The 22,028-nt window shown below is 35.6% G+C and overlaps 1 protein-coding gene across 1 annotated transcript in view; it reads left to right on the forward strand.

Annotated features, from left to right (window-relative positions):
- MEF2A (myocyte enhancer factor 2A) overlaps window positions 1–22,028 on the forward strand; it is a 224,415-nt gene that overhangs the window by 91,155 nt on the left and 111,232 nt on the right. The window contains 1 exon segment of the mRNA XM_043982784.1: window positions 11,830–12,029. Coding sequence (XP_043838719.1) covers window positions 11,976–12,029 — 54 coding nt within the window. The 5' untranslated portion in view covers window positions 11,830–11,975.

Below are 22,028 nucleotides of genomic sequence, written 5' to 3' on the forward strand. Positions count from 1 at the left end.
TTACTCTATTGTTCTTATTTCATTTATAATTATTTTAAACTCATTTTAAGAAACTCTTGTATTATTTCTTTTAGGAATTCTAATTGATCTCGTGCAAGAGTCTGGTGTCCTCTTCCTGCTCACCTACCTTGGAGCTCTGTGTACTGAGTTCTATTAGTGCTATGATCGGGGCATGAGCCACTGGTCTGGGCTAGGGCTAAGATCTTGATCAGTTTTAAGAGCTCCTGTGCTGCAGGCTTAGCTCACAGCTCTGGGAGTTGAGTCAGGGCCCCTGTCTCTTCTGGGAAACCCCTCACTAATTGTTCTGGATGTCCCTGGCTGAGTTGGGAGTTCTGGGGCTAAGTCTGTGATCCATTCCAGCCTAGTTTGAGCCTCTGGGTACCCTTTTGTGCAATCCCTTAATTGGTTCCATGGCTGAGTTGGAGATAAGCTCAGGGTGTCCCCGTGCTGTTTGCCTTGATTTGAACTCTGGGCACTGAATTCCAGATTCTAACTCACTAATGTTCCACAGTTCTTACCCTGGGCATTTAGTTTGTGTTCTTTGGCTCAAAAGATCCCCTGAGGGGTGGCTAGGTGGCACAGTGGATAGAGCACCGGCCCTGGAGTCAGGAGTACCTGAGTTCAAATCCAGCCTCAGACACTTAACACTTACTAGCTGTGTGATCCTGGGCAAGTCACTTAACCCCAATTGCCTCACTTTAAAAAAAAAAAAAAGATCCCCTGAAGTTAATGCTTCACTTTCCTGTGTACTACTCAGTCTGGCATTCTTTTTAGATTGTTGGAGTAGTTGTAGGAAGAGTAGGGCTGCACTATTTCCTTCTATTCTACTACCTTAACTGTCTCTCCCCTAGTTTTTTTTTTTTAATGCAATTTATTCTTTTTTCTCTCATTCATTTCTGGACCCATTTTCCATCTGCATTATTTATTCAGGGTATTTTGCTGATGAATAGTACCATAGCGTGTCTATTCCACTGAATATATTTTAGATAATAGGTATTCCTCATACGTTTTGATTTTTCCTATGTGGATAGTTAACTTGAATTCATTTGAGTAATTATGAATCTCATTTTTGAGGCTTTTCAGTGTCCCAAGGATTCATACAAGTAGCATTATGTCACCTGAAAATACAGAAGTGTATGAAGAACTTTACTATCTATAAGGAATCCTTTTTTTCATTTTGACTGTGTACTGACAGTAGAAAACACCTTTGTTGAACGTGTATTTCCCTATCATGTTCCTCATTTGATGTTTTAGAACAAATTATTTGCCATGGTATATTTTGGTAAGTTTTGTATGATCCATACATGCAAGTGAAATAGTCTGTTGGAGGACAGGTTTTAGGTTCACATTATTCTACTAGTTATTTTATAGTTAACGTGGAAAATGAGAATTTACGTTTTACATTTTCTTCATTCAGTCATTTAGCTTAAGGTAAATGCCAGGATGTGGGCTGTCAAAGGATAGAATATTTAAAAAATCTATTTCTATAGTTTTAGATAAGATTGTACTAAAAATACTTAGGTGCCACAATGAAATTGTTGTGTGTCACCTTGTACTTGGGAATCATTAGATCCAACTGACTTAGATGGGAGGGAAGAAGGAAATAATACCAAGATTGGATTATGATAATCTGAGTACAATTTCATTTTCCTTGTGGGACAGATTTCATTATAATTAGCCTCCTGTATTATACTGCATGTAGGATTGTCTTTTCCAAAACCTCACCTTTTACAAGAAGCCTTTTCTGATCTCTTTTTTTTTTAAGTGAGGCAAGTGGGGTTAAGTGACTTGCCCAGGGTCACACAGCTAGTAAGTGTTAAGTGTCTGAGGCCAGATTTGAACTCAGGTACTCCTGACTCCAGGGCCGGTGCTCTATCCACTGCACCATCTAGCTGCCCCTTCTGATCTCTTTTAATGCCAGTGCCTTCCCTATAAGATTATCTTCAACTTATCCTTTCTTTATATTGTTTGTACATAGTTATTTCCATGTTGTCTCCCTCATTAGATTGTGAGCTCTTTGAGAGTAGGTACTGTTTTTTGCCTTTTCACTTTATCCTTAATATTTAGCATGGTGCCTAGCATGTAAGCTCTTAATAAATGTTTGTTGACTTGAGTTGTAATAAGCTTTTGTAGCTGAACAACTATGCATGTTTCCCACCAAAGGCTGATCGCTTTATTCTCCTTGAATGCTTTAAATAATTCCCAGTCTTTTGGTACCACTTAAATTGCTTGTCTTCAGGGACTGCTACTGTTCTTCACTTATGTTTAGTTTTCTTTGTGACCTTTTTATTTATTCTCCAATAAGGGATATCTGATGGCCACTCTCCTAAGAACATGTTATGCTTATTTCTGCCTCAGTGCCTTGGCTTATTTTATTTCTTCTGCTTATGCCATTGTCCCTTCTCAGATTGTGCTATCTGTTCTTTGAGAACGTTCCAATTCAAGTTCTGCTTCTTCCATGACATCATTCCCAACTATTCCCCTATAAACTCAGAACATCAGAGCTGGAAGGAACCTTGGAGGTTCTCTAAACCAATCTCTTCTTTCAACAAACTCCCACTGTACTTGATTGCATTTTATCATCATATATTTTTATCTAATTTTTCATTTTATATTTTTTTCTTTCCCAAACTAGATTGTAAACTTGGAGAAATAAAAGTTAGATTTTCATTTGGAAAGCATGGAGAGTTGTATGATAGATGACAGTTGTTAGGATGATTTGGAACCGTTTGAATGGCCATACTTTAAAAATGTTCATAAATGATTCAATGACATCCCAAAAAATTATCAGTGGAGTTCCCCAGAGATCTGTACTTGGCCCTGTCCTTTTTAATATTTTTATCAATTATTTGTGTAAAGGAATTGTTGGTTTGCTTATCACATTTGCAAATGACAAAGAGCTGGGAGGGATAGCTGACATACTGCATGACAGAATCAACATGCAGAGATTTTGACAGGTTAGAATTGTGAGCTGAATCTAGTAAGAAATCTAAAAGGAATCATTTCAAAGTTATTCACTTGAGTTTAAAAAATGAGTTTTACCAATACAAGATGGGAGAGGCACAATTAGATAGCAGTATGTCTGAAAGAGATCTTGGTGTTTTAGTGGCCTGCAAACTTATGAAACAATAGTGTTACATGGCAGGCATAAACAGTTAATGTGATGTTGGGCTGTATTGAGAAGCATAGTGTTCAGGAATCAGGATCACATCTGGAACATTGTGCTCAGCTCTTGGCACTACATTTTAGGAAGAATATTCAGTAGAGTCCAGAGGAGATCAGTCACAGTTGTGAAGGGTCATGAATCCTTGCCACATGAGGATCTGTTGTGGATTTGGGCTTGTTGAGCTTAGAGAAGGAAAAACAAGGGGGTACGTGATAGTTGTCTTTACATCTTTGGAGAATTGTTTTGTGAAAGAGAACCAAGAGCAACAGGTAAAAATAGGAATGAGACAAATTTAGGCTTGATATCAGAAATATCTTTCTAAAAATTAGTACTGTCTGAAAGATGTGGAATACTGTAGGAGATAATGGGTTCTTCCTCATTAGAAGTCTTCAGACAGAAACTGGAGCATCATTTATTGGGCATTTCGTAGTGGGCATTCTTTTGGGGGTGATACAGATAATACTTCATTCTTTCCAAAAACTTTATGATTCCATATCCTTTCATTTCTTCATTTATTCCATATTCTTTCATCTAGTTGGCCTGGAGCAAATGCTGATTTCTTATTTAAGAAATTATATCTGGGGCAGTTAGATGGTGCAGTGGTTAAAGCACCGGCCCTGGATTCAGGAGTACTTGAGTTCAAATCCGGCCTCAGACACTTGACACTTACTAGCTGTGTGACCCTGGGCAAGTCACTTAAACCCCATTGCCTGCAAAAAAAAAAAAAAAGAAAGAAAGAAACTATATCTAACAACTCCTTTTTTATTTGAGGTTAGTGTGTGTGTTGTCTTTTGAATTATTTTGTGAGGATTTCTAAGCAGAACCCTCATTATATTCGTTCTGATGTGGAGCATATTATTGGTGTTCAATAAAAAACCTTGAAGTTGAAATTTTATTAGCTCTTTAAATAATGTACATTTATACGCTGGATATGATTTTACCATCATTAGATTCATATAATGTCTTTAGATGTTTTATTTTCCTTTAATGATATAGGAGAACAGTAATACTTTCAAGAGCCTTTAATATAAGGTACCTTTTCCAAAGTGTGTTGAAAAATCCTTACTAGATTTTGACCTATACTTTTATTTATGTCTTGCATGAGTTTTAATATTAGAAATTAAAGTGATTTGGGGGCAGCTAGGTGGTGCAGTGGATAAAGCACTGGTCTTGGATTCAGGAGGACCTGAGTTCAAATCTGGCCTCAGACACTTAACTGGCTGTGTGACCTTGGGCAAGTCACTTAACCCTCATTACCCTGCCATCCCCCCTCCCCCCAAAGAAGAAGAAATTAAAGTGATTTTAAAATTTTATATATTGGATATTGAACCAACAGTTCATTGTTCTTTGCTTTGACTTGGTGTCATTCTTGATGTATGACCAAATACAAAGAGTTCCAAAAGTCTTAGTGCACTCTACTCCTTCTTAAAGCTATTAAAGCTTAAAATTGCACTGAGACTTTTGGAACTCCTTTGTTATTTCTATCTTTACAACATCTCTCACTTAATGTTCCTTTCTCTGTACTCATAGCCACCACTGTAGTTCAGACCCTCATCACCTTCTCCTAGACTATTGGAATATCCTCATATTTGACCATACTGCCTTTGTCAGTCCTACACATAGCCACTAAGTTGATTTTCCTAAAGTATATATTTGATCACATCACTCCTTCCTACTTAACATGTTCCAGGGGTTTCTTGTTTCCCTATAGGATGCCATATAAACTCCCCAGTTAGACATTCAAATCTCTTTACAACCACACTCCTTATCTTTGTAGTCTTCTTGCATTTTATTCTCCTCTTTGGACTCTTTGATTCAGTTCTGTTGGCTTTTTCATTTTTCTGCACAAAATGACCCATCTTTTTATCTCTGCATCTTAGAACTGGCTGACTTATTGGCATGTGCTCCTTTCCTGATTTTCTGAAAGATTTGTCTTAAGTACCTCTTTCTTTTTATGTAAAGCCTTTCCTGGTCACCTAACTGCTAGTATACTCCTCAAAACTATCCTATATCCTATATCCATTTTGTGTATATTTGCTATTTTCCACATTGGAGTATAAATTCCCTGTGATCAGGGAAATTTTTCACTTCCGTTTTCATATCCTCAAAGCTTACTTAAAATGATTCATGCTTATTGATGGGTTGAATGATAATATGTGATTTTATTTGTTTCTTATTTTCTTAAACATCCACTGTGATTTTGTGATGTTTTGTGAAAATTATAATTCTTTTTTTAGTTATTTAAAATTCTTAACAAGGAAGATATCTTTAATTATAAAGAAATATAAAAATAAATTTTCTGTGAGATTCAGTTGCCTCTCTCCCTTTTTAAGCTGCCTTGGCATCAGAATGTCATGGCTATATCTTTAGTATGGGGTGAATAGATTATGAAATGTATTCTCTGCCTAATCATTTCTTGCTTTCTCTCCTTAACTGCAAGATGGTATGTGATATAGTTGCACCATTCTCCACATACTCCTCAAAGATTGTGATAGCTCATAATATGCTAGTCAATTTTAAACATCCTGTTAAGTTTCTGTGTTAAGAAAATTTGCAAACCTTACTGCTTTTTATCAGTTTTATGTTGTACTAATACTTTTGGTTTTGTCAGTTAAGTAATTCTCTAGCATTAGTATCTGCTGAGTTCATATTCTGAATTTTTCCAGAAATTTGGGGGTAATAAATGGAGTAGGCTTATTAATTACAATAGATTGAATATCAAGTTTAGAATTTGTTGCCCAAGTTTATTTTTACAAACAATTTGATATTTGAATTTGTAAAAGAACAACTCTGATTTTTTTCTAAATATATAGGTATTTTTATTTTTCTTAGCCTTTTCTTTGAGCAAATAAAACATCCTTGACTACAGATTTACCAAACAGAGAAAAAAAGTGTAATTTTTAATAATTGGCTTGTTAGTGGATGTGTGAAAACTTGCAAGTGACTGTAGGGAGTAAGACCGTAAGAATTTCTTAGCAGTTCATTGGAGTAAGTGTACTTCTGAAATGAAGCCTTTCTGGGAATACAATAAATTACTTTTCAGTGAGGGGATATTGAAAATAGAATAATTTGATAAAAATACTGAAACTAGTCTGTAATCATATCAGAGTTTTATTGTTTAAGAAATAGTATCTTTTGCTTTGGAAAAACAGTTACAGTAATACTCTGGATGTAAAATGGTCTAGTCTTAGTGATCTTTTTTAAAATCTGCATATCTATAACTAATCTTTACATATATACCCATACACACATGCACACATATGTCCAATTCCCAAAGAATTTCATATTAGTGGTAAAAATTATCCTGAAGCATCTCTTCAGGTTGTATACAGACATTTACCACCAGCACTTTGCTCCAGTGATCCAGCTGCAGGAAGAAGGCCATCTTAACACTTAACACTTCAAGCACTTCATTTTTTTTTTTCGTGAATAGTTCAACTTAATTGACAGAAGAGAAATTGCTCCACTCCAAGAATTGATTGAAAAACTAACCTTGAAAGACAGATGAGAAGATGGAGGGCCATTCCAGTCCTATCATGATTAAAGCATGTTGTTTGGAATATATTTGGGGTGGTTATTTGGTTAGGTGGCTGGAAATTTATTTTCCTTTATTTTTTTTCCTAAATAAATGGAACTTTTTTCTCTTTAGAAAAAAAAAAGAATGAAATATAATCTTTAAGTGAATAGTCTGGTACCCAAATCCTTGGCATCTTATGTATGACATGAAATATTCATTTTCTTGATCTGCAAAATTAAAAAGTGTGGGATTCATAATATGTATCAATGCTCAAAGTATTAGAAATAAGTAGAATACAGCATTAGTCCTTTTGCAAATATGTAGTTATAATATTTTTATTTCTTTTTGATAGAGAAAATTAAATATGTTTAATAAATATACTTAGTATCTTAAGAAACAATTTTTTTTGAGTATTTACAAATATGAGTCATGGGGCTATGCATTTAGGGACTGAAAATAACAACAAAGTTGTGATATGATCTCTTTCCTTTAGGGGATTACATTCTACTTAGTAATTACATTTTAGCCTTTGACATTAACTTCTGGATAACTTTTTCTTCAACCATTCAACAAACATGTGAAATGATGCTGCTGTAAACCAGGTACTATGCTAACAATAGTAAAACAAAGGAAAAAAATCTCCTCAAGGAGATTAAAATCTGTCAAGAAGAAACAAAATGAACATAGACAAGCAAATTCAAAATAGTTGTAAAGTAATATATTGTAGTAATGATATAACAACTGATGGATGAACATAGGCTTTCTTTTGATGTCACTTGAGCATAAGCCATTATTGGAAGGAAGCTAGGGTTTCTAAGAAGATGGGATGAAGAAGCAGTAAATTCAAGGCATGGAAAATAGCCTGTGCAAAGACTCAGAGATATAAGGTAGACTAGCAAGCACCCCAGTTTGGATGGATGCAATCTCTACTAAGTCTAGAAATGTAGGCCGGAATTGTATTTCAAAAGATTCTGAGTGCCAGACAGAAGAGTTTGTATTGGACAATAAGGTAAGACTACTGGAATGTATTGAGCAAAGGAGTATCATGATCACACTAGTGTTTTAGGAAAATTACTTTAGGAGTTGTGTGGGAAATGGTCTACCGAAGGCAGAGATTTGAGTCAGGGAGCCTAATTAACAACAATCCAAGTCAAGAAGGGAGGATAGCTTGAACTAGTATAATGGCTATATGAGTAGAGAAAAGGGAACCTTTGAGAAATACTGTGGAAATTGAAGTGACAGTATTTGGCAACTGATAGGATATATGGGGGAGTAAAAATGAAGATTCAAGGATGACACCCAGGTTGTGAACTTTGATGACTGAAAGGATAATTGTACCTTCAAACGAAATAGGAAAGTATTTGATTAAAAGAAATCCTTTGCAAAGTTTGAATTTTTAGAGAAAAACTTTAAAAATTAGTTAAATGTTTATTTAATCAGTTAAAAACAGTCATTTATGATTAAGTATTCAATAAGCTATTCTTTAAAAAGAAAATTCCTTGCATATATGCACCCTCATGAAGTGAGCAATACATGACCTTGTGTATAACAAATGTTGAGAAGGTAAAGTGACAGTCAATAAATGAAATGGGATGACTTAGGAGGGAAAGGGTTACTTGTCATCTGAGGTCTTAAAGTGGAAGCTACTTGACTAATTTCACTGATGCTGTGGGAAAGTTTCCTTGTTAGGTTCATCTATAAGGACTCTTCCCACTTCAAAATTTTGTAGTTCTATCATCTATCAAATCTGATTTCTTTAATTTTCTTACTCTATTAGCCTTATTCTGTTGGTAGAGCATTAAACACACCGTCATTGATTTTATATGTAATTTGCAACTCATCTAACTTATTCTTATAAATAAAGCCACCATGTGTTCAGGTGATTAAATATTAATATTCCCTTATTTATGTTACCTTTACATATTATATATGTCTATATTTATATATGTGTATGTGTATATCAGTGAATTCTAATTTGAATTTAGCTTTATTGTGTGATATCACAACTATGGGTTTTATGGTAAATTTTTATCAATCTTGAATTCACTTAATCTTTTGTTATTAGATATGTTTCCTATAAGGAACATATTATTGATTTAAGCATTTTCACAAATTCAGTAATAGTTTTTCTTTCTATGTAGGAATTTATTCCATTTACATTAATGCTTATAATAGTTAAATTTTATATTGTTTTTCATTTTTGTTGTCTTTTCTCAGATAAGAATTGCCTTATTTTACTAATATGAATCTTTACTAAACTTGTCATATATATATATATATATATATATATATATGGACAAAATTTCTATAATCCATTTCATTAACTAAAAGTTTGTGAAAACTCTCCTTCTCCATCCTGTAAGTTCAATCCCCATCGTTTTAAAGTTTGACAGTGTTGACTCTGGTTTAGTAGAATTTTTGCTCTTCCTCATTATTCAGTTCATTCTTTATAATTTGTAAATTTTTTGTTAATCAAATTCTTTGTATTATTCATCCTTTATCTTTAATTCAAGCTTTGTTTCTAATTCTGTTGTTGGTATTATTCTAAAAAGGGGCAGGAGGGGATTTTTGCTTCTTTAACTCTTGGATTGTATTTATTTCATATTTTTACAAGGAAAAATTTCCTAACAATTAGAATTATTAAACAGCAGAATGGTAAACTGAGGAATTGTTAAGAAGTCAAAAGCATGGTCCTTGCCCTCAAGAAGCTCACAGTCTAATGAAGGAGACAGCATGCAAATAGCTATGTATTTATAAGATATACACAATATAAACTGAAGGTAATCTCAGAGAGAAGATACGAGCTGCATGGATGTGGGGCAGGGAAGGAGTGTATAGGATAAAAAAGGCTAGACTTCCTCTAGAAGACAGTATTTGAGCTAAGTCTTGAAGGAAGCCAGAGAAGCTAGGATGTAGAGTAGTGATATCATTACAAGTGTGGGAAAAGACAGAGCAAGTATATGAAGTTTGGAAATTGAATGTCACATGGGAGGAATGTCAAATTGACCTGTGGAGGTGGATTGTAGAGTGTGTGGAGCAGGGAGTAAATATAAGAAATGTGGGAAAGGAGGGGGCCCTGTTGTGAAGCATTCTACATACTAGAGAAAGAATTTTATATTTGATTCTGTGAGTCATTGGGAGCCACTGGAGCTCATTGAATAAGGTGTGACATAGTCAGATCAATGCTTTAGGAAAATCACACTGTCATTTGAGTGTGGATAGATTGGAGTGGGGGAAACACGAGTCAGGGAGACCAATTTGAAGGCTTTTGGAATGGCAATGGTTAAAGATAATCAAGATCTGAGCTAGGGCTGTAGCTGTTGGAATGAAAAAAAGGAAAGTTATAAAGGCAGAAATGACAAAATTTGGCAGTGGGTTGGATATGTGGGTTGAGTATGAATGATGAGCAGTGATATCAAGGTGTTAAGTCTGGGTGACTGCTTACATAAATCTAGGAATTCATATAAAGGTGATCTTCCAAACCCATTAGGAGGTGATGGGATCACTAAACACTCTTGTACAGTGGGAAAAGGGAAGAGGGCTTAGGTTACGGCCTTGAGGAACAGACCAAGTGACTGGGATTCTGTGGTATGCAATTCTGTAATCCATGTGTTGTTTGTGTTAGAGTTCTTTGGATTGCTCCTTTTTAAAGTTTTCTTTTTATGATTTCTGCTAGCTTTGCTTCTTTCTGGTTGTTTTTAGAATTCAAGTTTATTATTATTTTTCCATCATACCTTGCCGCCCCTGAGACAGAGTTGACAAAACTCCATGTGGCAAAACTTGTACTCATTGAATTTTCAAGTTCTCTCCTGTCTTTTCTCAATTTCTTTGAAAATGAACATTTTCCTATATCTACTAAATGATGTAAAGGGAGCAGAGAAAAGAAAATCTAACTTTAGTTTTCATAATATAAGTTTTGAAAGTGGTGCATTGTCTTTGCATCATTCATTTCTAAGAAATAGAAAAAAATACCCTCCTTTCCTCCCCCCCCCCAATTTAATGGATACTGTGACCACACATGATGACTTATAGAAGTCTTGTAGTAGTTGCTCATCACTTTTTTTTAATTAGGAGGGAGGTATGTTTAATTATCTCTTTTTAAGGACCTTCCTTGGTTTTTTATTTATTCAAAGTTTGATTTCCTTTTAGTACTTTTTTCATTGATACTGTTGTGGTTATTGTGGGGTTTTATTTATTTATTTATTTATTTATTTGGTTCTGCTTATTTTGTTCTTTATCAGCTCAAACAAATCACATCTTCCCATGTTTATCTGAGTTCCTCCTATAATTTCTGATTCCACAGTAATATCCCCATTACGTTTCATCCTTCCCCTACTGATGAGCACCTTTTTTTTTTTTTGCTACCCCCAAAAAGTGTTGCTAAAAATATTTTTGTGAATACTGGATTTTTGTTTCTGTTGTTGATATTGTTGGAGTGGGTGGTATAAGCCTAACAGTGGAATTGCTGGGTCAAAGAGTATAAACAGCTTAGTAAATTTTCTTGTGTAATTACAAATTGGTATCTAGAACAGTTGAATCAACTGCTATATATTATATTAGTGTGTCTGTCTTCCCACAACCACTCTATCTTAGCAAAATCTTAGTGCTTCTTCTTTTATCAAATTTTTACTTCTTATAAGCAGGCAAAATACAATACATATGTGTGTATGTATGTTTGTTTTATTAATGTAGAAAATGAGAAATATAGATGCAGTATCCTAGGGAAATTTCAGGGAAGGAATAATCATGTAATTTTCTTTGGAAATTTAGGTCCAGTGAACATGTTGGATTTGTCATATTTTAAGGATAAACTATTTTCTGTTTCCATTAATGATGGAATTAGAGGACATGAGTTTTCAAAATGGTAAGAGAGAGTTAAGTTTAACATGAAAAATTTTCCCAGAATAAGATCATCTGGGAAGCAGAAGGATTCAGTTCTAGAGGTCTATTCCATACTATTGACTGTTAATTTTGGTAATTATTATACAGTATCCAAAAACTTTTGAAAAGCCAGTTCAACTCACTGATAATATTATGTGGTTATGTATTGTATAAAAAGAGTTTTGGAATTCCTGGAAACTGAAATTTATTTCTTAAATATCTACTTTCCATAATTTTATGTCATAAATTCTATTATTTCTTTTAGATCTTAAAAAAATAGCTTCAGAAGCAGCCTTTGGACTGGAAGCTGAGACAGGAGAAGCTGTGCACCATGCATTAGGATATTGAAGAGAAATAATTGTAGAATTAAATAGTTATTTGGATTGTAAAGAAGAAAAAGAGAGTGCAGAAATGGGGCGGAAGAAAATACAGATTACTCGGATTATGGATGAAAGGAACAGACAGGTAAATAAAACAGTTGCTTACCTGTTTAATTAAAAGCTTTTAGTGTAACATATTTTTTATCTTACATTGGAATTTTATTTTAGCTGTGAATTCCCTGGGATTTTTTCACCCAGGTATAAATTGAAAACTTCCCAAGTATTAAGAATTTTTGAAAGTAAGACTGAATGTCTTTGTTTAACATTTTAAAAACCCTTCTGCTTCTTTTATTGCTATATTAGATACTTTCAATTTGAGGGTGTTACAGAGGCATTTTATTTTGTCTTGAAAGTATTGACTGTCCTTGCTCTGCACCTCTTGTACCTCTACTCAACTACTCTGTATTTATATACATGCATACATCTTTATTAATGGAATGTAAGCTCCTTAAGAGCAAAGACTGTCCGATCCTCCATTTCTACAGTATATTAGATACTTAAAAACACCTGTTAATGATTGATTGAAAGAACTTGCTTTTCAGTGGAAAAACAAGTATTTATTTTTATGCTTATTCACATAAGTATGTTGATGCTTGACTTCCTTTTATTATTATGGAATGAAGGGGGTTTTTTTACACAAGTTAATTTTCTAGATAATGTAAGCTTATCCTCTTCAAACACCAAAACCACTTTTAATTTGGGCATTTATCTTTACAAAATTATTCACTGTCTTATCCTGTTAATAAAAATGCTGAAATTAATTCCTCTTTTCTTGATGACTGTCACTATTACAAACATTACTTATTATGTTCTGCATGCCCTCAAGGGTTATACCAAGATGTTTAAGGTGGGTTGGCTTTATAAACAGCCCCAGGTGATACCATCTTTTTTTTAAAGCTAACCTTTTAATTTTTTGTTTTTATATTTTCCTTATTATTGGTGGCCATCATCTGTAATTTTTTTCTTTGCTACCATTGGTGTCTAGTTTCAATTTTTAGTAGGTCCTACTTTCTAGTTTTGATACAGCAATCCGCAATGAGCTAGGAATACTTAAGCCAAATTTGTTAGTATTATATCTAAAGTAAATAAGCCATAGTTAAGGGTTTGATGAGTCAGATCTTTATTATTAACATGCATGAGCTAGTACCTTATATTCTTTCTTTTGGACTTAAGCTTTTTTGTTCTTCCAACAATTTTTTGATATTTGAGGTTATAAGGTAAATGACTTCTAAATAAGTCATATGCTTTGCCGTATTGAAATTACTGAAAAAGAAATCTCTGCTTATTGAATCACAATAGAGGTGTTACAATAGTCATTACTATTAACTCTGTAGCAGCTAATACTTTAGATAAAAAAGAACAAAAGATCAGAAATTTTGCAACAAAGGTACAGAAGGTATTGGATAGAGTACCAGGCTTGGGGTTAGACTGCTTTTCCTGAATTCAAATTCAGTCTCAGATACTTCCCAGCTGTGTGTTCCTGGGCAAGTCACTTAACCCTGATTGCCTCAGTTTCTTCATCTGTAAAATGAACTGGAGAAGGAAATGACAAACCACTCCTGTATCTTTGCCAGGAAAGCCCCATAGGGGTCATGGAGAGATGGACATGACTGAAAAATGACTAAACAACAACAGAAGCTATTATTGTTGATTAATAGTTACTGAGATCTAATACCATCCTGCATTCTCCTTGACATTAATAGTTTTTAAGGATACAGTTGTGTTAGCAGAGGAAGAAGAAATTTTTGGCATCATAGGTTTTAGAACTGAAAGAGAGAATCCAAAAAATCATCTAGTTCAAGGGGCCTTAATTTTGGTCTATGAACTTTAAAAAAAAAATATTTTGATAACAGAATTTCAATATCATTGATTTCTTGTGTAACTAGACATATTTTGTTTTATGCATTTAAAAACATTATCCTGAAAAAGGGTCTATAGACTTTACCAGACTGCCAGAGGGGTCCATGATGCAAAAAATGTTAAAAATCCGTGATCCGATCTACCTCTTTCATTTTATAGATGGAGAAAAGTTGCTTCAGAGAAGTAAATTCACAGGTTGTAAATTAGTAGGATTTGATGACCCTGGTTATCTCTAAAATCTAGTTTTCTTTCTAATAAACTAGTAGTTTTCAAAATGTGGTCTGTAGACCTTTGAGGGTTTCAGACACTTTCAGGGGATCCACAAGCCCAAAACTATTTTTTTTGTTTTGTTTTGTTTTGGTTTTTTTGCAGGGCAATGAGGATTAAGTGACTTGCCCAGGGTCACACAGCTAGTTAAGTGTCAAGTGTCTGAGGCCGGATTTGAACTCAGGGAGTCCTGAATCCAGGGCCAGTGCTTTATCTACTGCGCCACCTAGCTGCCCCCCCAAAACTATTTTTGTAATAATACCAAGATGTAAAAAAATGATAATAAAAATATACTAAGATGTTATTTTCCCACTGAAATTACTTTTCCCCTTCCCAAGTACACATCTGTGAGAGCCTTCTTCCATTAAGCCAGACATTAAAGATACCTGTCATCAGCTTTTTTGGGGAAAATATAGTAGGTTTTCATAAAAATATTATTTATGAACATACAATGAATGGGTATATTATTGTTGTTTTAATAAATTATTTTAAAATTTTATCGGTTTTAATTTCCTTTGTAACCCATGTAAACAAAAGATTTTTGGGGTCCTCAATAATTTTTGAGTGGAAAGGGTTCTAAAAAGTTTGAGAACTGTGATCCTTAAACCATTATTAAGATACTTATTTTTATACTTATTCTGTCAGTAATTGAAAAAAAACAACCTTGGTTTTGTATTGTAAATAAGCTTCTCTTTTAGGAGGATTATAATTGAGTGGAATTTTGTATGATATATTTTAATTTTTGTTGTTTGGGAAATAATGATGGAAAATTTGGCTTTGACTTTGAAGAAGGGGTAGAAAACAAAAAGTGGGGAGTGATTCTCTGGAACTTGACTTGTCTGTTAAATCTCTTTTTATAGCTAGCTTTTCATTGAATTAATATTTAATAAGTATCATAGGGAAAGTTTCTTAGTATGGGTAAAATTTTAAAAATCTAGTTGTTAAAAGAATGGGTAGGATTTTGCCAGATTGAGTTCTAGGAGATGGGTATTTCAGGGGACTAAGACATGATGAGCCAAAGCAGGGAGGCAAAAAAAAAGAGGAGTTATTCAGTAATAGTAAAAATAATAAATTTTAGAAGCTTGATACCTTAAAACCACTTTTCTTACAGTAGCCCCCTGAAGTAGGTTTATATGAAATATCTTTATTTACAAATAAGAAAATAGATTCAACACTACCAGCCCTCTACCATCTCCTACCTCCACTGTAACAGTTCTTTCACTCACACCTCATTTGTATGAAGAAATAGCTCCATTTTGCCTCTCCCTACCCAATTCATTTTTTTTAAGACCATCCCATCATACTCAACACCAGGCTTTCTATCTACATATGCTCTTTCAAACTACCCAAGTAAGGATGACATTCTTAAGAGTTATAGATAATGTTTCCCCATATAAGAAGTAAACATTTTGACTTTGTTACATCCTTTATAATTGTTCTTTAATGTTTACCTTCTTATGTTTCTCCTGAATTATGTAGATCAAATTTCTATTCAGTTCTGATCTTTTCTTCAGAAATACCTGAAAGTCCTTTTGTTCATTAAATGTATATATATTTTTTCTATTCAAGATTACACTCAGCTTTGCTGGATAAATTATTCTTGGTTACAAATGCAGCTTCTTTGGTCTTTGGAATATAATGTTCCATGTTCTTCAGTCTTTCAGAGTAGAAGCTGCTACATCTTGTGTTACCCTGACTGTAGCTCTACAGTATTTAATTTTTTTCTAGTTGCTTGTAGTATTTTCTCCTTGCCCATGGAGCTTCAAAACTTAGCTATGATGTTCCTGTGAGTTTTCATCCTAGGTTCTCTTTCAGGTGGTGATTGGTGGATTTTTTGTATTTCTATTTTACCCTCTTATTCTAAAACTTCAGGGAAATTTTCCTTAATAGTTTCTTTTAGTATCTAGACTTTAAAAAAAAAATTCATAACTTTCAGGTAGTCCAACAATTCTTATATTGTCTCTCTCCTCAGTCTGTTCGTTCTCTCTCTCTCTCTCTCTCTCTCTCTCTCTCTCTCTCTGCGAGGCAATAAGGGTTAAGTGACTTGCCCAGGGTCACATAGCTAATAAGTGTCAAGTGTCTGAGGCTGGATTTGAACTCAGGTGCTCCTGAATCCAGGGACGGTGTTTTATCCACTATACCACCTAGCTGCCTTCCTCAGTCTGTTCTCTAGGTCAGTTGTTTTTCTGATGAAGTGTTTCACATTCTTTTCTAGTCATTCTTTTGATTTTGTTTTATTATGTCTTCATGTCTTATAAAGTCATTAGCTTCCCCATGCCCAGTTTTAATTTTTAAGGATTTACTTTATTCCATGAGTTTTTAGATATTTTCCCCCAATTGGTTGACTTTCTTTTTATAATTTTCTTGCATTACTTTTTCCCCTAATTTTTCCTTAACCTCTCTTATTTTATATTTAAAGTTCTTCATAAACTCTTCCAAAAACTCTTTTTGAGCTTGTGACCAGTTTGCTTTTTTCTTTGAGAGAGAAGTAGCTGTTTTAATTTCACTATTTTCTTCTGAGTTTGAACCCAGATCTTCTCTTATCGGCATAGTACCTATATATGATTGGGTTCTTTCTGTTTTGCTTACTTTTTTTTTTTAAGTGACTGACTTCTTGTTCTTACCTGTATTAAAGCAGGACTCTATTCCTGAGTTGTGCAGGATGATATTTCAGGCTTCAGGTTTTTTGTGTTGTTTTCTGGACTGGTGGAGAGAGGGGAGGAGGGTTTGACTCCATCCCTGAGCCATGATCAGAGCTTCCAACAGTGTGAATATTCTTGCTCCCTGTGCTTCCTCCCATAGCTGCAAGCTTTAGCTCCCTCTTCTGCCCTAAAACCAAGATGAGGGACTCTACTCTCTGTGAGTACCCATAGCCAACAGGGTCCCTGCCCCTCTGCTGCCATACTCAGTGGCATGTGCTCACCACTTCTCACCCAGAACCGTAGTCTGGGACCATGTCTGGTTGGTACACCTGTGCCCAGCATTCAGAACCAGTGGAGGGTCCTGCAGTCTTCCCTTGATCAGCTGTCTGATGCCCACCCTCCTGAAGCTGTGCACCCAGGGCTTGTTGTTTGTTGATTCAGTGGTATCTGCCTGGAGTTATTTGTACTAAAGTCAGGCCGAGCCACCACCCAGGAAGGTTGGGTCTTTCCTAACTTCTTCCCAGGTTGTCTTAAGAGGAAAACTACTTTACCTTGACTTAATTATTTCTGCTGTTCAAAGTTCACTGTGAGACACTATTTTATTGGGGTTTTTTTTTGGGGGGGGGAGGTGATTTAGGAGAGCCAGGTAATGTCTTGCCTTATTCTACCATCTTCTGTAGGAATGAATTCTGCCAGTTATCATTTGGCTTCAAGTAAAACTTCATGCTAAGCGAAAGATAAACAAGCCTATATATGCACACATATAAATAAATGGCATCTCTATCACTGGTTGTGTTTTTTATAATGTAAGTGTGGAAGAAAAGATACTTTTTGAACTTAGTGAAGTATGGAGTTGTCATTCTTACGGTGTTATTTTCTCCTTTTACTTAATATTACCATTTTTTTTTCAGTATCACTTAAGAATAATTGTGTTATCCTTTTATGTGAATTAAGATTTAAAATTTTCCTAAGAAATGATAAGCATGGAGAATTGAGAGGGAATACTGCATATATGGATTAAGATTTAAGAAAGGCAGGTGCAGGGAGAGAAACTAACAATAGAATAGTTGCTTATCTGAAGAGATTCAGGAACATCTGGGCTGCTTTGGAATATTGGAAGCAGGAAAGCAATGGAGCATGAGTTTCTGCAAAGTTAGACATAATGTTTACCTGATAATGAAAACAAGACTCATTAAGTAAAGCAACTATTAAAGAAATGAAGTGGAGGGATTAGGGTTGGTGAATGAGGAAACAGATTTGGAATATAATGTCAGATACTCAAGGTCTTTCAGTAGAAGCTGTAGGTTCTTATAGTATAAGGAGAAGAGGTCTAATAGAAGTAATTATTCCTACCTCTTCCATTTCTCTTTCTTCTTGCAGAGGTAACAAAGACTATAAACTATACCTCCCCCAATCTGAATATAATTTCTCTTACTTTATAAAACATACCATACTTTAAAAAAATTAAATGGTATTTCTTTATTAGTATATTTCAAAATTTCTCCTCAGTATTTGAAATGTAGAAGAGGCCCATGTTAAAGGGACAGCCCATATTTACCTTAACAGAGTCAGTATAATACAAAGTAAAAAATAAAGTAAAAAAGTTGTAAAATTGAAAACATGTGGTGATTAATCATAAAATAATGGGAGGGACAGGGAGTATTAGTTTACTACTCATTATATCAGTAGTATACATCTGTTAAGGGCTAAAATTCTAGCTAAACTGTCTAAAATATCTAATGAGTGGTCGCCCTCCGCCAGAGTCCAGAGGAAAGCGCCCCAGAGTCAGCGCCAGTCTCTTCCTTCCTCCTCCCACTAGTCTGCGTCACTTCCTCCCGCCAAGAACTCTTCTACAGTAAGTATCCAGCAGGTGGCGTCATTCCAATCGTTACAGTCCCCCCTGTTGTTCCTCAAGAAACAAAATGTTTCCTTGACGGAACAGCTTACCCAACCAGAAGATCAGAAGACTGAGGGTTAGCTTTCCTCTTCGTGGTCAGCCATCTGTTAAGGGCTAAAATTCTAGCTAAACTGTCTAAAATATCTAATGAGTGGTCGCCCTCCGCCAGAGTCCAGAGGAAAGCGCCCCAGAGTCAGCGCCAGTCTCTTCCTTCCTCCTCCCACTAGTCTGCGTCATTTCCTCCCGCCAAGAACTCTTCTACAGTAAGTATCCAGCAGGTGGCGTCATTCCAATCGTTACACATCCTAAAAACGACCCTTTTATAAAACCTGTAACTGTATAGATATTAGGGCTTAATGCAAACTCCAAGTTGGTATATATGAACAGAATGGGTTTATTTGAAAGGACTTGCTTACATTTATGAGAGGAATTAGAATCAGATATCTCATTATAGGAAAATATTAATATCTCTGCATGCATCAGATAGCCTTGATTTTCAGCTCTTTGCCACCACAAAATGAGCTGCTATAAATATTTTTGTTCATATATGTCCTTTTCCTTTAAAAAAAATATCTCTTTGGGGGAGCCAAGATGATGGAGGAGAGGCTGTGACTCCCACAAGCTCCAGATAAACCTGTCTGCTCACTCCCAAATAATGCTATTTTAAAAAACCAAAACCAAAAAACCCAGAGTAGCCTAACACACATAAGAACAGAGTGAAATTATTTTCCAGCCAGAGATAGCAATTGGGATCACCTGCTGATTGGGCTGATAGAGGAGCTCAGCAGGAGGTCCGGACCCAGCCAGGAACAGACAGTGCTTCCAGCGCATCGGAGACTTCAGCGCCAGTGGCTTCTTTTGAGGCTCGGCTCAGGACCCGTGAGGGGGTTTGGCAGTTGACCAGGGTGAAGTGGAAGCAGTCTCTGCTGGAGTTGGGGTGAAGTGCCCTGGTTCTGAACCAGTGGGCTGAATTGAGTGGTGGCAGCCCAGTAGGGGAAGGCACAGGCATGCCAAGCTTCTGACCGTAGAGAATCAAATTTCAATCAAACATCTGCTTCCAGGCTGAGATGAGTAGGCAAAGAAAACAGTGGACAATAGACAGATTCTTTGGGGAAGGGGTAAATCAGAATACACCCTCAGAAGAAGATGATAATAAAGTCAAAGCTCCAACATCCAAAGCTTCCCAAAAAATATGAATTGGTCTCACGCCATGGAAGTGCTCAGAAGGGACTTTGGAGAGATAGAAGGAAGATTTAGAGAGATGGAGGAAAGAATAGAAAGAGAAATGAGAGCAATGCAGGAGAGTCGTGAGAAAAAAGTCAACAGCTTGAAAAACCAAATGGGAAAGGAGATACAAAAGCTTTCTGAAGAAAATAATTGTCTAAGAATTAGGATTGAACAAATGAAAGCTAGTGACTTTATGAGAAACCAAGACACAATAAAACAAATCCAATTGAATAAAAAAATAGAGGGCAATATGAAATATCTCCTTGGAAAAACAGCTGACCTGGAAAATAGATCCAGGAGAGATAATTTGAAAATCATTGGACTACCTGAAAGCCATGATGAAAAAAAAAAAAGAGCCTAGACATCATCCTCCAAGAAATTGTAAGGGAAAATTGCCCTGATATTCTACATGCAGAGGGTAAAATAGAAATTAAAAGAATCCACCGATCACCTCCAGAAAGAGATCCCAAAAGGAAAACTTCCAGGAATATTATAACCAAATACCAGACCTCCCAGGTCAAGGAGAAAATATTGCAAGGAGTCAGAAAGAAAGAATTCAAGTACTGTGGAGCCAAGGTCAGGATAAGACAAGATCTGGCAGCTTCGACATTAAAGGATCAGAGGGCATGGAATATGATATTCCAGAGGACAAAGGAACTGGGACTACAGCCAAGAATCACCTACCCAGCAAAACTGATCGCGCAATCTTTCAGAGGAAAAAATGGGACTTCAATGAAAAAGAGGACTTTCAGGTATTTGTGCTGAAAAGACTTGCACTTAATGGAAAATTTCACTTTCAAATACAAGACCCTAGAGAAGCATAAAAAGGGAAACAGGGAAAAGAAACCATGAGGGATATTAAAAGATTAAACTGTTTACATTCATACATGGGAAGATAATACTTCTAACTCGTAAGATCTTTCTCAGTATTAGTGTAGCTGAAAGGAATATACTTAGAGGGCACAGCTGTGAATTGAATATGAGGGGATGATATCTGTAAAGCATTTATTTTCTGTTTATCCTTGTTCTTTTGCGGGGCAGGCAGGGTGGGGTGGCTTATGTCTGGGGACAGATGTGGGCTCAGGGCCTCCTAGATCCAGGGCTGGTGCTTTGTCCAGTACCACCTAGCTGACCCATGATGACATCTTCAAAATAAAGTAAAGGGATAAGAGGAATGCACTGGAAGAAAGGGAAAGGGAGAGGTGGATTTGAAAAATGTAGTTCACATAAAAGAAACAAGAAAAAGCTTATGGAGTAGAGGGGAAGATGGGGAAGGAGCGGGGGAGTGAGTGAACCTAACCCATCAGAATTGGCTCAAAGAGGGAATAACATACACACTCAAGAGGGTATAGTAATATATCTTGCCCTTTGGGAAAATAGAAGGGGAAGGGGATGGGGGTGGTGGTGTGGAGAGGCATTGGAAGGAAGGGCAGATTGGGGGAGGGGGCAGTAAAAAGCAAAACACTTTTGAGGAGGGATAGGATGAAGGAAGATAGATAATAAATATCAAGGGGAGGGAATAAGATGGAGGATAATATAGTTAATAGTAACTGTGAAAGAAATGATCAGCAGGATGCTATCAGAAGGACATGAAAAATGCAAACCATCAACAGAGAACTTATGGTATCTGAATACAGATTGAAGTATAATTTTATTTGTTAGCCCCTCTTTCTAAAGGTATTTTTTAAATTTCCTTTTACATCCTGACTAATGAGATGTTTTGCATAACTGCACATGTATGACTTATATTGAATTGCTGGATTTCATAGGGAGGGATGAAGAAGGAGGGAAGAAGAAAATTTGGAACACAAAGTAATAATGAGCAGGAGGAATTCAGAGAAACCTGGAAGGACTTACATGAACTGATGCTGACTGAGAGGAACAGAGCCAGGAGAACATTGTATACAGAAACAGCAACATTGTGTGATGAACAATGGTGATAGACTTGGCTCTTTTTAGTAATGCAATGGTCCAAAACAATTTCAAAGAACTTCTTAATAGAAAACCTCAGCATTCAGAAAAAAGAACTGTGGTTTATGAATGCAGATTGAACCATACTGTTTCAATTCGGGGCTGTTTTTTTCCCCTTCTTTTTTGAGGTTTTTCCCTTGTGCTCTGACTCTTCTTTCACAATATGACTAATGCAGAAATATGTTTAATGTGATTGCACATATATAACCTATATTACCTT

This window comes from Dromiciops gliroides, chromosome 2 (assembly GCF_019393635.1).
Source record: "Dromiciops gliroides isolate mDroGli1 chromosome 2, mDroGli1.pri, whole genome shotgun sequence".
In the NCBI taxonomy this organism is placed as follows: Eukaryota; Metazoa; Chordata; class Mammalia; order Microbiotheria; family Microbiotheriidae; genus Dromiciops; species Dromiciops gliroides.